Source organism: Canis aureus, chromosome 38 (genome assembly GCF_053574225.1).
Source record: "Canis aureus isolate CA01 chromosome 38, VMU_Caureus_v.1.0, whole genome shotgun sequence".
Classification (NCBI taxonomy): Eukaryota; Metazoa; Chordata; class Mammalia; order Carnivora; family Canidae; genus Canis; species Canis aureus.
The window spans coordinates 3052503-3066790 of NC_135648.1; the positions used below are offsets into that span (position 1 = coordinate 3052503).

General features: G+C 44.5%; 1 protein-coding gene across 3 annotated transcripts in view; it reads left to right on the plus strand.

The window, feature by feature from the left end:
• Positions 1 to 6316: 6316 nt before the first annotated feature.
• ATF6 (activating transcription factor 6) overlaps positions 6317 to 14288 on the plus strand; it is a 197507-nt gene continuing 189535 nt past the window's right edge. Inside the window, exons 1-2 of one of the 3 annotated variants that reach the window (XR_013374340.1) lie at positions 6346 to 6475; positions 7144 to 7197. Coding sequence is in view for 2 of the 3 variants with exons in the window: in XM_077887299.1 (XP_077743425.1) it covers positions 6424 to 6475; positions 7144 to 7197 (106 nt within the window). In the remaining variant the exon portion in view is untranslated. Of the gene's footprint in view, positions 6476 to 7143; positions 7198 to 14288 lie in introns of all 3 variants that reach the window. The other 2 variants (XM_077887299.1, XM_077887300.1) reach the window with 2 other exon arrangements.

Here is a 14288-nt window from a genome sequence, read left to right on the forward strand (position 1 = left end):
AGCTTGTCAAATATACCTTCATAAAGACCTGGAAGATAAGGTTTGAGTTTAAAATTCTCTGACTTTATGGATTTTCATGACAAAACATGGCAATGCAGGGAAGAGTTGGCCCCTTTCCCCAGCCCTGGGTTGTTCATATGCTTAGTCCATATGAATATGTGAACTCCCCACCTCGTATTTCTAAGCTTAGTCTACACTCCTGGCATACAGCATTGACACAGTTCACCTTTAGGAAGTCAGAGGCCTGAGCAAGCTTTAGAAGCAGGCATGGAGCTATTTGGGCAGGAGAAGCATGTCTAGAAGGAGGCATGTTCTGGTTGGGCATATCACCTTGGCACCATGGATTCTCACCCTATGGGAAGAGACACTGCCAGAGTCCTCTGAAGTGTGGATCTAGGGAAAGGCCCTGTCAGAGTAGCATCCTCTGAAGTCTGGATCTAGGCAAGGGCCTCCTTTATGACTCTAGACAAAACTTAATATTGTTTCTCTTCCAAGGGTATAAGTTGAAAGCAAATGAATAAAGGGTTTAAGAATATTCAACATTTTGTTTTTTTTTAAAGCATAGTAATGAGGAAGGAGTATATAACCAGAGTGTGTATAAAAACTATAACCACAGCAGATTTCTTTTTTAAGTTATTATTTAGGTTATTTATTCATGAGAGACCCAGAGAGAGGCAGAGACATAGGCAAAGGGAGAAGCAGGCTCCCTGCAGGGAGCTCGACGTGGGACTTGATCCCAGGACCCAGGGATCATGCCCTGAGTCAAAGGCAGAGGCTCAACCACTGAGCCACTCCGGTGCCCCAACCACAGCGAATTCCTTGATAAAAAATGAAATTTTCCTTGGATTAAAAAACTACAGGAAAAAAATCATCAATAGTCAAACTTTTAAAAACTTTAATATTAAAGTTGGGAACAAGTTAAAAACGTATACTTGTGCATCACCTACAGTGTGGTACTAGAGGTCCTTGTATTGCAATAAAATAAGGGGGAAAAAGTTTAAGACTTAGAAAAAAATTCATAAATCTTGACATCTCTAAAAGTGGGATATTTAGAAATCATGTGACTCCTGGTATGATACAAGGAAGTACCTAAGAAGCATTCCTGTAAAAACAAATGAAACAAAACCCATCTAATCAAGTTTACATTTAACTGGCAGTTTACAGGAACAAATCACCATGAAGATACAAACAGCAGAATCACAATGTGGGAAATTTTACAGGACAAATGACAGATTCTTTAACAAATGTCATGGAGTGACAAGTGGAAGAAGGGACTGTCCCATGAAGCAAATGCAACCTGATCCTGATTTGAGCAAATCAACTATAGAAAGGCGAGAGAAGGGATCCCTGGGTGGCGCAGCGGTTTGGCGCCTGCCTTTGGCCCAGGGCGTGATCCTGGAGACCCAGGATTGAATCCCACATCGGGCTCCCGGTGCATGGAGCCTGCTTCTCCCTCTGCTGTGTCTCTGCCTCTCTTTCTCTCTGTAACTATGATAAATAAATAAAAATTAAAAAAAAAAAAAAAAGAAAGGCGAGAGAAAATTGAATGTGGAATGGGTATTAGATGATATTATGGAATTATTTTTGGTGGGTATCATAATGATACTGTAGTTTTTTTTTTTAATTTGAAAAAAGCTTTGTCAGAATACATATTATTTATTTAGTATTTATATAGATGAAGTAACATATCTGGGATTTGCTTTAAAACACTCCAGGGGATGGGGCACCTGGGTGACTCGGTTTAAGTGTTCAAGTTTTGATTTCAGCTCAGGTCATGATTTCTGAGGGTCATGGGATCAAGCCCTGCATCAGGTTCCATGCTGGGTGCAGAGTCTGAGATTCTCTCTCCCTCTCCCTCTACTCCTCCCCCTGCTTATGCTAAATAAATAAATAAATAAAATCTTAAAAAAAAAACAACACTCCAGGGGATAAAACAAAACAAAAAATAAAAGTGTGGGAGAGAGGGTAGCTAAAACAAGAATGGCAAATTGCTGAGGTTGGGTGCTAAGAACAAAAGATTGATGAGCTTGTCTTTTGTGTTTGTCTGAAATTTTCCACATTAAAGGTTAATTTTAAAAAGTATACAATGTTAAAATTTTAGAATGTAGACAAGTTTTCTATGTAGAAAATCCTAGAGAATTTACAGGCAAAATATTACAGTCAAATAATTTTTGTTTTTAAAGATTTTATTTACTTATTCATGAGAGACAGAGAGAGAGAGAGAGAGGCAGAGACACAGGCAGAGGGAGAAGCAGGTTCCATGCAGGGAGCCCGATGTGGAACTCGATCCCAGGTCTCCAGGATCAGCCCTGGGCTGAAGACAGAGCTAAACCGCTGAGCCACCCAGGCTGCCCTACAGTCACATAATTCAATGAGGTTTTTGGGTACAAGGTTGCTATATAAAAATCAAGTTTTACTACACCCCAGCAATAACCAGATTGGGGGGGGGCAAAGAATGTGAAAAGCAAAACTAAAAAATTAGGAAGGAAAACTTAAAAAAATCTCTATGGCCTCAGGAGGATGATTTCTTTTTTCTTTTTTTTTATTTGTGATAGTCACAGAGAGAGAGAGAGAGAGAATGAGGCAGAGACACAGGCAGAGGGAGAAGCAGGCTCCATGCACCAGGAGCCCGACGTGGGACTCGATCCTGGGTCTCCAGGATCGCTCCCTGGGCCAAAGGCAGGCGCCAAACTGCTGCGCCACCCAGGGATCCCAGGAGGATGATTTCTTATGCAAGTTATGAATAGCACAGATCATAAATAGAAGATTGGTAATTTTGACTACATTGAAATTAAAGCCTAAAAGACAAAAGCCCCTGGGACACCTGAGTGGCTCAGTGGTTAAGCTACTGCCTTTGGCTCAGGTCATGATCTTGGGGTCGGGGATGGAGTCTCCTCATTGGGCTCCCCGCAGGGAGCCTGCTTCTCCCTCTGCTTGTGTCTCTGCCTGTGTCTCTCATGAATAAATACATAGAATGTTTAAAAAAAAGAAAAAGACAAAAGCCCCATAAACAAAAGACAAGTGCACCTTGGGAGAAGGTATTTGAACATATTATCCTGTTAAATGAATAGAGTAGCCTAGCTAAAGATGTACATATCATTGAAAGGAAATGCAATAGCAAATTTTATAAGAGTAGGCAATTTGTAGAAGCCTAAGTAAGATTTAATAAAAACGAAATGATGCGCCATCTCTTTAATTGTCAGGGGAACATAAATTATAGTCACACCCTTCACAGGGGCAAAAAATGTCAAAGTGACCAAATCTAGTGTTGGTGAGAATGTGGAGCAAAGAACTCATCACTGCTGTCAAGGATGTAAAATGGTATAATTTGGCAAATATTAACATTCCTACTCTATGCCCCACTAAAGGCATTCTTCCTTATATGCACAGAGACTCCTACAAGGATATATGTAACAGTATATATTTGAAATGACCCAGATGTCCATTAGTAGGGAAATGAATAAATTGTGATATATATATATTTCTCGGAAATACTATGTGACCATCAAAACATGAATATAGATAATCAAAAAGTAATGTTGAATAAGAAAAGTGATTTGGAGAACATGAGTTTGACATGTTTATATAAATGTAAAACCCCAACACATATATGTATTAACTTATTTAAACATGAGAGGGGCACCTGGGTGGCTCAGTGGTTGAGCCTCTGACCTTCGGCTCAGGTCGTGATCCCTGGGTCCTGGGATGGAGTCCCACATCCTCCCCCCAGGTAGCCTGCTTCTCCCTCTGCCTGTGTCTCTACCTCTGTGTCTCATGAATAAATAAAATCTTAAAAAAAAACCAACAACCCGTAAACATGAGAAAGCTAAAAATAAATGTGGACTTGAATGATTCCCATAAAATTCATAATAGAAGTCTACGTGGAGGGAGGGAAGTGAAGCAGAGGGAAAAGCAGACTTCGGGGTTTATCTGTAATGTTTAATTTCTCATATTATGAAAAACCTGAAACACAAATGGAAAATCTTAATATTTGCTAATTTTTGGTGATAGGTACAGAGATGCTTGTCTCATAATTATCTACACTTTGCGGATAAAAATAAAATTCAAAAAATTAGGGGCACCTGGGTGGGTGGCTCAGTCGCAGCATCTGCCTCGGGCTCAGGTCGTGACCCCGGGGTCCTGGGATAGAGCCCCGCGTTGGGCTCCCTGCTCAGCAAGGAGCCTGCTTCTCCCTCCCCCTCTCCCGCTCCCCCTGCTTGTGCTCCACCCCTCCTCCCCCTCCTCCCCATCAAATAAATAACTCAGTCTTTATTTTTTATTATTATTTTTTATAACTTAGTCTTTAAAAAAATGTTCAAAAATCAAAATAAAAACTGGCTGGAGTTCAATCACGGTGATTTCAACAACAAAAAAAGGACCAAGGTATCTATCTGGCGTATGCAAAATAGAAGACTCTTGCTGGTTTTTTTTGGGTCAGTTTGGAATTTACAGTTGAGTAAGAACGGAAGTGAGGTGTATCTCAGCGTGCACGAAAGCCGGTTGGTTATCTGGGGCTAAAGGGAGCGAGGCTGCCCCGGGCGGTCCGCACCCGCCACCGGCTCGCGCAGTACCTCGTAAGCTCAGCCGCGGGGAGCCCGGTGCATTCTGGGAGGCGTTTGTTGGCTCCCGTAACCGTGGGAAAGATTCCGCCGGGTCCTAGCGGGACACGTGTTCCCAGGCTATTCGACACGCCCGCCGCCGCGCTCAAACGCTGCGGGAAGAAATCCTGGGAAAGCGGCGTTCTTGAAACCGTTCCATCCAACTCGGTTCACTCATGTTCGGTGGGAGTTCGCCATGTGGATTTCTTCCAAACAAAAGCCGAATCTTGAGTTTAATAGGAATAAAGAGATTGGGAATTTACCCTGTTGTGGGTGGTGTAGGGCTAAGCTCGCTCGGATTTCCACCTCCAAGGGCTACCGTTTCGAGGCGCAGGTCGAGGAGATAGGTGTGAGCACGGGGTTCATCTTCTAGATTTGCCTTGTTTAGCTTCTTTCTTTCTTTCTTTCTTTCTCTTTCTTTCTTTCTTTCTTTCTTTCTTTCTTTCTTTCTTCTTTCTTCCTTCCTTCCTTCCTTCCTTCCTTCCTTCCTTCCTTCCTCCCTCCCTCCCTCCCTCCCTCTCTCTCTCTCTCTTTCTTTCTTTCTTTCTTTCTTTCTTTTTCTTTCTTTTCTTTCTTTTCTTTCTTTCTTTTGTTTGGCTTGTTTCAATAAAAGTAGGCTGTCTTTGGAAGCACGATGCACAGCCGTGGTGTTTCCCGCAGAGTCAGGTGCGGCGCCTACGAAGACGCAGGGGCGGGGGGGGGTGTCTAAGGAACGTGGAACAACAGTTGGGTTTTTCTTTCACACACTTGTGTATACGGAGAAGTCACACTGATAGCAAGTGATTCCGAAAATTATTATTTTTAAAAAATATTTTGTTTATTCATTCATGAGAGATAACAGAGCACAGGCAGAGGGAGAAGCAGGCTGCACGCACGGAGCCCGGCGCGGGATTCGATTCCAGGACCCTGGGGTCACACCCTGGTCCGAAGGCGGGCGCTCAACCGCTGAGCCACCCGGGGATCCCTGATCCCGAAAATTAAACCAAATTTACTTTATCGGCTTCTGATGTTGAGATGGCTGCGCTGTCGCATTAAGAAGGATATTCAGGGGAACAAGCCACTATGTTCACAAAGGGCTTTTCGTTTTCATTTTTCATATTATCAGTGCATTTTATTTAACCGAAGTGCTGTTTATGTCTCTTCCTTTTTCTTTCCTTCCTTTCTTTCTCTTTCTCTTCTTTCTCTTTCTTTCTTTCTTTCTTCTTCTTCTTTCTTTCTTTCTTTCCTTCCTTCTTTCCCTAACCCTTCCTTCCTTCCTTCCTTCCTTCCTTCCCCTCCCTCCCTCCCTTCCTCCCTCCCTCCCTTCCTTCGTCCCTTCCCCTCCCTCCTTCCTTCCCCTCCCTCCTTTCCTTCCTTCCTTCCTTCCTTCCTTCCTTCCTTCCTTCCTTCCTTCCTTCCTTCCTTCCTTCCCCTCCCCTCCCTCCTTCCTTCTCCTCCCTCCTTCCTTCTCCTCCCTCCTTCCTTCTCCTTCCTTCCTTCCTTCCTTCCTTCCTTCCTTCCTTCCTTCCTTCCTTCCCCTCCCCTCCCTCCTTCCTTCTCCTCCCTCCTTCCTTCTCCTTCCTTCCTTCCCTCCTTCCCTCCTTCCCTCCTTCCCTCCTTCCTTCCCTCACTTGTTCCCATGAAGACAGCGGGACACTCCGTCCGTTTCTGACTTGCGCAAGCTCCCGGGGGCAGTGGAGGCACTTTGTCTTCACTCGGCCACCGTCCTCAGGGCCGGGGCCGGAGAGGGGGCGGGGCCGGGAGTATTTTGTCTGCCGGCAGCCGCCGTCCCGGCTAGTAGTGCGCGAGTTCCGGGCCGGGGGATCCCGCTGGCGTTGCCGGCACCATGGAGTCGCCTCTGAGCCCCGGTCTCTCTCACCGAGCGGATGAGGACTGGGGTGAGTGCCGGGGAGGGGGTGGGGGTCCTTCCTCCTTCCGCCCGCTTGTGGGGACAGGTGTGCGCTAGCTCGCCGCTTCCGTCCGCGTCTGGCGTCCCGGGTCGGAGTCGGCCCTGGCAGCCGCGAGCGTACAGCGCTGCCCGGTTGGAATTCTCGGTTTGCGCCGTGGCCTCCGGGAGGGAAGCAGGTCCGGCGGTTGTTGTGTGGGAGCGAGGAGGGGCGGGGCGAAGGCTGTGACCCCCGCAAAGGCCGCGTGGACGGCGCGCGGTGATCGCCGTGGAGCGTGTCTGTAGGTGCGACGGAGAACCGGAGTGTTTACAGAGGTCTCCGTGTCGCAGCTGCCTCTGGCTTTAGGCTGACGTCCATGAGAGAGAGAGAGAGGCAGAGACCCAGGCAGAGGGAGAAGCAGGCTCCGTGCGGGGAGCCCGACGGGGGACTCGATCCCGGGACCCCGGGGTCGCGCCCTGGGCTGCAGGCGGCGCTTGGGCTGCCCTGAGAACCAAGGCATTCTCATTTTGGCTGAGAACCAAGGCCCCTGACCTTGGGCCCCTGACTGCAACCTAACCACTTAAAAACGGACGTAAATCTGACCGCCCTCCTGAAACAGCTTTTTTTTTCTTTTTTTTTTTTCTTTTTTCTTTCTCTCCTTACGTATATTCTGTGGTCAGGAAGAGTCGGATGGAATGCAGTGGGAACGAGAGCGGGGCAACCTCGTCATCCAGGTTATCTAAAGGAACCTTTCTGCTTTCTGCTTCGTGCCTTTGTTGTGCGACGTAATCCCAATGCTGGGATTAGTGGGCCTCAGGGAGAAGTTGGGACGGCGCAGGTCAAGGGGCCCTGTTGTGACCCGACGCCGGTTCACCTGCTTTGGAACTTGGGGGAAGGGGGGAGAAACCCAGACTCCCGTTCGTCTCCCCCCCCCCCCCCCCTTGAGCCGTTATTCTGAGTATCAAGAGTGCACATCTCAATTCCGTTTTATTGAACTGAAGCCCTCATTTTGATTTTCCACGGACAGAACTTCTCTTCAATTGTATGCAGCGCGAGATTTGTGCTGTCCTTGGCAGATTTCTTAAAGCAGTTGCTGGAAAAGAACTGTAGGGCTGTCAATTTCAAGTGTTATCTTTCTGAGCCAAATACAGCGGTAATAGTAAGAGTTACCGTTTATCTGGCGCTTTATTCGTGTCAGGTATCCTGCGGCGCTTTTACATGCATTATCTTCTTTATTTTTAAAATTTTTTTTACATTTATTTATTTATTCATGATAGAGAGAGAGAGAGAGAGAGAGAGAGGGAGGCAGAGACACAGGCAGAGGGAGAAGCAGACCCCATGCAGGGAGCCTGACGCGGGACTCGATCCTGGGACTCCAGGATCAGGCCCTGGGCCAAAGGCAGGTGCCAAACCTCTAAGCCACCCAGGGATCCCCCTGCATTATCTTCTTTAATCCTCCCAGGAGGGCCAGTAGTTATTTATGAATTTACGGATGAGAAAACTGAGGCTGAGAAAGACTGAATGTGCAATCTTCCAGCTAGTGAGTGGCCCAAGCAGGATCAGAACCAGGTTTGTTCACTCCAGAGCCTGTGCCCTTAGTCACTATTCTATAATGCTTTCCTTAATTATTTCTGCAGATTTGATTCTTTCCAAGATCCACCCCCCCACCCCGTTTATTAATAAATCTATTTCAGAGTATCAGGTAGTTACGATTTTTTTTTTTTTGGTAGTTACGATTTTTGATCAGCTAGTCAACTATTACTTTTTCATGGTATTTTCTTTTTTTTTTTTTTTAAATATTTTATTTATTTATTCATGAGGGACACAGAGAGAGAAGCAGAGACACAGACAGTGGGAGAAGCAGGCTCCATGCAGGGATCCCGATGTGGGATTCAATCCTGGGTCTCCAGGATCATGCCCTGGGTTGAAGGCGGTGCTAAACCGCGAGCCACTCTGGCTGCCCTTTTCATGGTATTTCTTCTTTCTTTCTTTCCTTTTTTTTTTTTTTTTTTTTGTATTTTTTTATTGGAGTTCAGTTTGCCAACATATAGCATAACACCCAGCGCTCAACCCGTCAAGTGCCCCCCTCAGTGCCTGTCACCCAGTCACCCCCACCACCCGCCCACCTCCCTTTCCACCACCCCTTCCTTGTTCATTTCCCAGTTAGGAGTCTCTCATGTTCTGTCTCCCTCACTGATACCTCCCACTCATTTTCTCTCCTTTCCCCTTTATTCCCTTTTATTATTTTTTATATTCCCCAAATGAATGAGATCATATAGCGTTTGTCCTTCTCCAGTTGACTTACTTTACTCAGCATACCCTCCAGTTCCATCCACGTGGAAGCAAATGGTGGGTATTTGTTGTTTCTAATGGCTGAGTAATATTCCATTGTATACATAGACCACATCTTCTTTATCCGTTCATCTTTTGATGGACACCCAGGCTCCTTCTTCCACAGTTTGACTATTGTGGACATTGCTTCTATAAATATTAGGGTGCAGGTGTTCCAGCGTTTCACTGCATCTGTATATTTGGGGTAAAAAAATGAATGAAAAATCTAAATGTGAGACAAGAATCCATCAAAATCCTAGAGGAGAAACAGGCAACACCCTTTTTGTACTTGACCACAGCAGCTTCTTGCAGGATACATCTGTGAAGACAAGGGAAACAAAAGCAAAAATGAATTATTGGGACTTAAGATAAAAAGCTTCTGCACAGCAAACGAAACAGTCAGCAAAACTAAAAGACAACCTACAGAATGGGAGAAGATATTTGCAAATGACATATCAGATAAAGGCCTTTTCATGGTATTTCTTTTTTTTAAATTTTTATTTATTTATGATCACAGAGAGAGAGAGAGAGAGAGAGAGAGAGACATAGGCAGAGGGAGAAGCAGGCTCCATACACCGGGAGCCCGATGTGGGATTCGATCCCGGGTCTCCAGGATCGCGCCCTGGGCCAAAGGCAGGCGCCAAACCGCTGCGCCACCCAGGGATCCCTCCATGGTATTTCTTAAACTACAACTGTGGGGCACTTCCTAAAGGCATAATTTTGTCTTCTGATACTCAGGCTGCGTTTTGCTGATCATCTGATAAGTTGATGCCTAATGTTCTTTAAGAGAGCATTCAATTTTTTGTAGTCCGTTCACTGACTTAACTCAGGTATCCTGCCCTGCCCCTTCCTGAATGTGCCGATTTCCCATTGTTTTCCAGGCTTTTCTTTTCAAACTGTTAACAGCCTTGGTTGCACACTTTAATTCTGATTTGTTAGGTATTCAGTAAGTAGGATAGATTTTGCGGGCACTAAGGTGAAACACTACTGTCTGCTACTGTTTTTTGTAGAATATATTCTTTTTCTGGGAGTTGCCATTTTGAGTATTCAAAGATTTCACTTATTTGATTTTTTTTTTTAATACTAGAAGGTAGTGGGCAGCCCGGGTGGCTCAGCGGTTTAGCGCCGCCTTCAGCCCAGGGCGTGATCCTGGAGACCCGGGATCAAGTTCCACATCAGGCTCCCTGCATGGAGCCTGCTTCTCCCTCTGCCTGTGTCTCTGCCTCTCTGCCTCTCTGCCTCTCTCTGTCTCTCATGAATAAATAAATTAAAAAATAAATAAAAATAAATAGAAGGTAGCCAGTTAAATTTAAAAATTCAGATTATGTAATTAGTACTTGTGACTCTAACAACTTGAATAATTAAATAAAAGTGATTAACTCAGAACAGCCTGTGGTAGGATGTGCTTTTTTCCTTTCACTGGGTAATGAAATTTAGAGCAGTGGTCAACAAACATTTTCTGTAAAGGTCCAGATAGTAAGTATTTTAGGCTTTGTGGTCCTGTGGTCTCTGTTGAAACTACTCAACTCTGCCGTTATAGTGTAAAAGCAGCCATAGGCAATGTAAACTGAACATGTAAATGAGTATGGCTGTGTTCCCATACTACTTTATTTATGGACACTGAAATCTGAATTTCACATAATTACTTTATTTTAAGATTTTTACTTATTTTTAAGTTATCTCTCACCCAACATGGGCTTGAACTCACAACCCTGAGATCAAGAGTTGCATGCTCTATTGACTGAGCCAGCCAGGTGCCCCCTGAATTTCAAATAATTATTTTTAGTACTTAATAGGCTTTCTTTTTAGTAGTTTTAGATTTACAGAATAATTGAGTGGATAGTACATAGAATTCTATATACACCCCCCTCCACCGCCAATTTACATATTGGTAACATCTGTGTTAATGTAGTAAATTTATTACAATTAATAAGCCAATATTGATCCAATATCCTTAACTAAAGTCCATAGTATACAATAAGATTCCCTAGGTGTTGTACATTTTGTGGGTTTTGACGAATACCTAATGTCATGTATGTACATATCCCATAGAATAGTTTCTTGTATCTAAGAAATCCCCTGTGCTCCTCTATTCATCTCTCCTTCCCTCCTGAGCAACCACTGATCTTTTCACTATCTACCTGGTTTTGCCTTTTCCAGAATGTCATATAGTTAGACTTGTTAGTAGGTAGCTTTTTCTTTTTTCTTTCTTTTTTTAAAAAATATTTTTATTTATTTGTTCATGAGAGACACACAGAGGCAGAGACAGGCAGAAGGAGAAGCAAGTGTGGGACCAGATCCCAGGACCCCGGGGTCATGACCTGATTCAAAGGCAGACACTCAACCCCTGAGCCACCCAGGCATCCCTGGTAGCTTTTTCCACTTAGCAACATGCACTTAAGATTTGTCTATGATTTTTCATGGCTTGATAGCTCTTTTTTTTTGAAGCACTGAATAATAGTCCATTGTATGGATATACTACAGTGCATTGGTCTCTCAGCCTGCTGTAACAAAATACCATAGACTGAGTGGTTTAAATCACAGAAATTTTTTTTCCCCGACAGTCTGAAATCAGGCGCCAGCATGGTAAGGTTCTGGTGAGGGCTGTCTTCCTAGCTTGTGGATAGCTGCCTTTTCACTGTGTCCTCACAAGGCAGAGGCACGAGAGGTGAAAGGGGGAGGAGGAGAGAAGTGAAGGGAAAGGGAAGAGAATGAGAGGGGAAGGGGTTGGGGAAGGATCTCTCTCTCTCTCTCTCTCTCTTCCCCCCGCCCCTCCCCCCCTTTCTATAAGGCCACAGTCCTATCAGATTAGGGTACACTGGAGGGGGTTATGGCTTCAACAAATAAATTTGGGGGGCACAATTCAGTCCCTAGCACAGTTTGTTTATCCATTTACCTATTGAAGGATATCTTGGTTGCTTTAAAATATTGGCTGCTGTGTTCATGTGCAGCTTTCTTGTGTGGACATGTTTTCAAATCAGTTGGGTAAATACCAAGAAGCACAATTGTTGCATCATATGGTAAGAGCATATTTAGTTTTTCAAGAAAGTTCCAAACTGTCTTTCAAAATGGCTGTGTGCTGTTTTGCTTTCCTGTTAGCAGTGCATGTTCTTGTTAATCCATATCCTCACTAATATCTGATGTTGCCAGTGTTTTGGATTTTAGCCATTCTAATTAGTGTGCGTGGTATATTGTTTTAAGGTTTGCTTATTTATTAGAGTGTATGTGTATGTGTATGATGGGGACGGAGGGAGAGGATCCGCAGCAGACTCCCACTGACTGTGGAGCTGGACTTGGGGCTTGATCTCATGACGCTGAGATTGTGACCTGAACCGACATCAAGAGTGACATCAAGAGTCTGACGCCCAACCGACTGAGCCCCCCAGAGACCCCCCATTGTTGTTTTAATTTGCAGTTCCCTGATAATCTGTGTTGGAAAGCATCTGTTCATTTGCTTAATTGTCACCCATATGTCTTTCCTCTCCTTGTCTTTTCCTCTCTCCCTCGCTGTCTCGAGAAACCTCTTGCTACATGTAAGGTAGTATATACAAAGTCAGAAGTTTCTATCTGCTTCTGTGGTTTCTTTTATATCATCAGTGTCTTCTGTGAAAGTTGGCCTTCCAGCGCTGACCACGCAGCCGCCTGGCCCCCCTGGTGGCCACTACCTTGCCTGAAGGCCTGATGAATGGTGGCCATTTGCATTCTTGGAACTTTTTTTGCCATCTGGGCCTCTAAAGGTGGGACAGTCACCTTGCTTTTTCACTGCTATTTTCCGCTCTTACCAGCTCACTCCCTTCTGCATTCTACTGGGCTCTGTGGCCCTGCTGGGACGCTGCTATCATTTCACTGTTCCCCATTTCCTCTGTGTGATCACTCCCCCCTTAGCCAGGTCAGTTCCACGCATGCTCATGATCACCGTTCTCTCGCTTACACCCTCGGTACCTTTGCAGTTCTCTCATGGATGAACCACAGGCTTGGTTAAATCTAACTGATGATGATAGTAATCTGAAACAGGCCTTGAAGTGTGGTCTGACTGGTCATATTTGCCTGGTCCTCTCATTCTCCCACTCTGATGGTTGTTGTTGTTGTTGTGGTTGTTTCTCCCACTACCTAATCTACCCACCTGCCAGCATACTTGCTTTCTCTTCTCTTGTTGGGAACGAATGGCTTCTCGCTGGAGCACCATATGCCGTAGATCCCTCCTCTTTAGTCAAGAGTGCTGCTCAAGACTTCTTCCTTCTGTTAGGGAACATATCATCATTTGCCTCTGTACCAGGTCATCTCTCCTAGTAATAAACACGTAGTTGTTGCTCCTATTCCGAGTAAAGAAAAAACCCTCGAAATCCTCTTTAGATATTCTCTAGCTGCTCCTGCATTTCTTTTTATTTTACAGCAGAATTCTTAAGAAAAGAAAAATAAAAATAAACCTTGTTCACTGACTCCAGTTTCACTTTTCTCATTGTCTCTTGAACTCCCCACAGCCAGGCTTCACCACTCCACCGAGGCTGCTCTTACTAAGGTCACCACTGATTTCCATTTTGTTAAACCTGGTGGCCATTTCTTATCTTTCTAAACTGACAAAAAAGAAATGAATACATAAATGGTCAAGGTCAGGTGGGAAAACTTGCTGCTCTGAGGAGGCTAAAAATAATAGCTACCATAGTTTACTAATATGGAGGAACATCTAGGTATTGAAGAGGATGTTGGAATAGGCAATATATTTTAGAGGTACTTTAGAGGTGACCAGCACCACCACTTTCTTTTGGATGCTTCAGGAGTATTTGATGGATATACATTTATCAACCTACTTTCAATTGTTTTTAAGCCACAGAGAAGTTTTTCTCAAAAACCGCAGGAAATGAAAAGATCAGTACAGTGATATCCTGTATTTTTCCCTCCTCTAGATTTACCAACTGTTAACACTCTGCCACATTCACTCTTCCCCATACTTTCCTTCTCTTCCACCATCTGAAAGTAGGCTGCAGAGAATACGAAACTCGTAAACATTTCCTCGTATATGTCCTGAGAACAAGGAAATAGGTATTTTTATTTTATTTATTTATTTTTAAAAAGATTTTATTTATTCATGAGAGACACAGAGAAAGAGAGAGGCAGAGACACAGGCAGAGGGAGAAGCAGGCTCTGTGCAGGGAGCCTGACGTGGGACTTGATCCCGGGTCTCCAGAATCAGGCCCTGGACTGAAGGCAGGCGCTAAACCGCCAAGCCACCTGGGCTGCCCCAGAAAATAGGTATTTTTAAGCAGCGCGAATTCATACTAATACTTACAGTATAAAGCCAGTGCCGCGGGTTTTTTTTTTCACCTTCTTATATTGTATACTTAATTTTAACATTTTTGTTGTTGTTGTGTCCCCCCCCCCGAGATAACAGGTTTATTGGGAGAACTTATGTTCAGGGAGTCCAGGAGTGCCTGACTGGACAAAGCATTCACTGCTGGGTTGCATTTCTTTTCTCTGTGGAAATCCTGATTGCCAA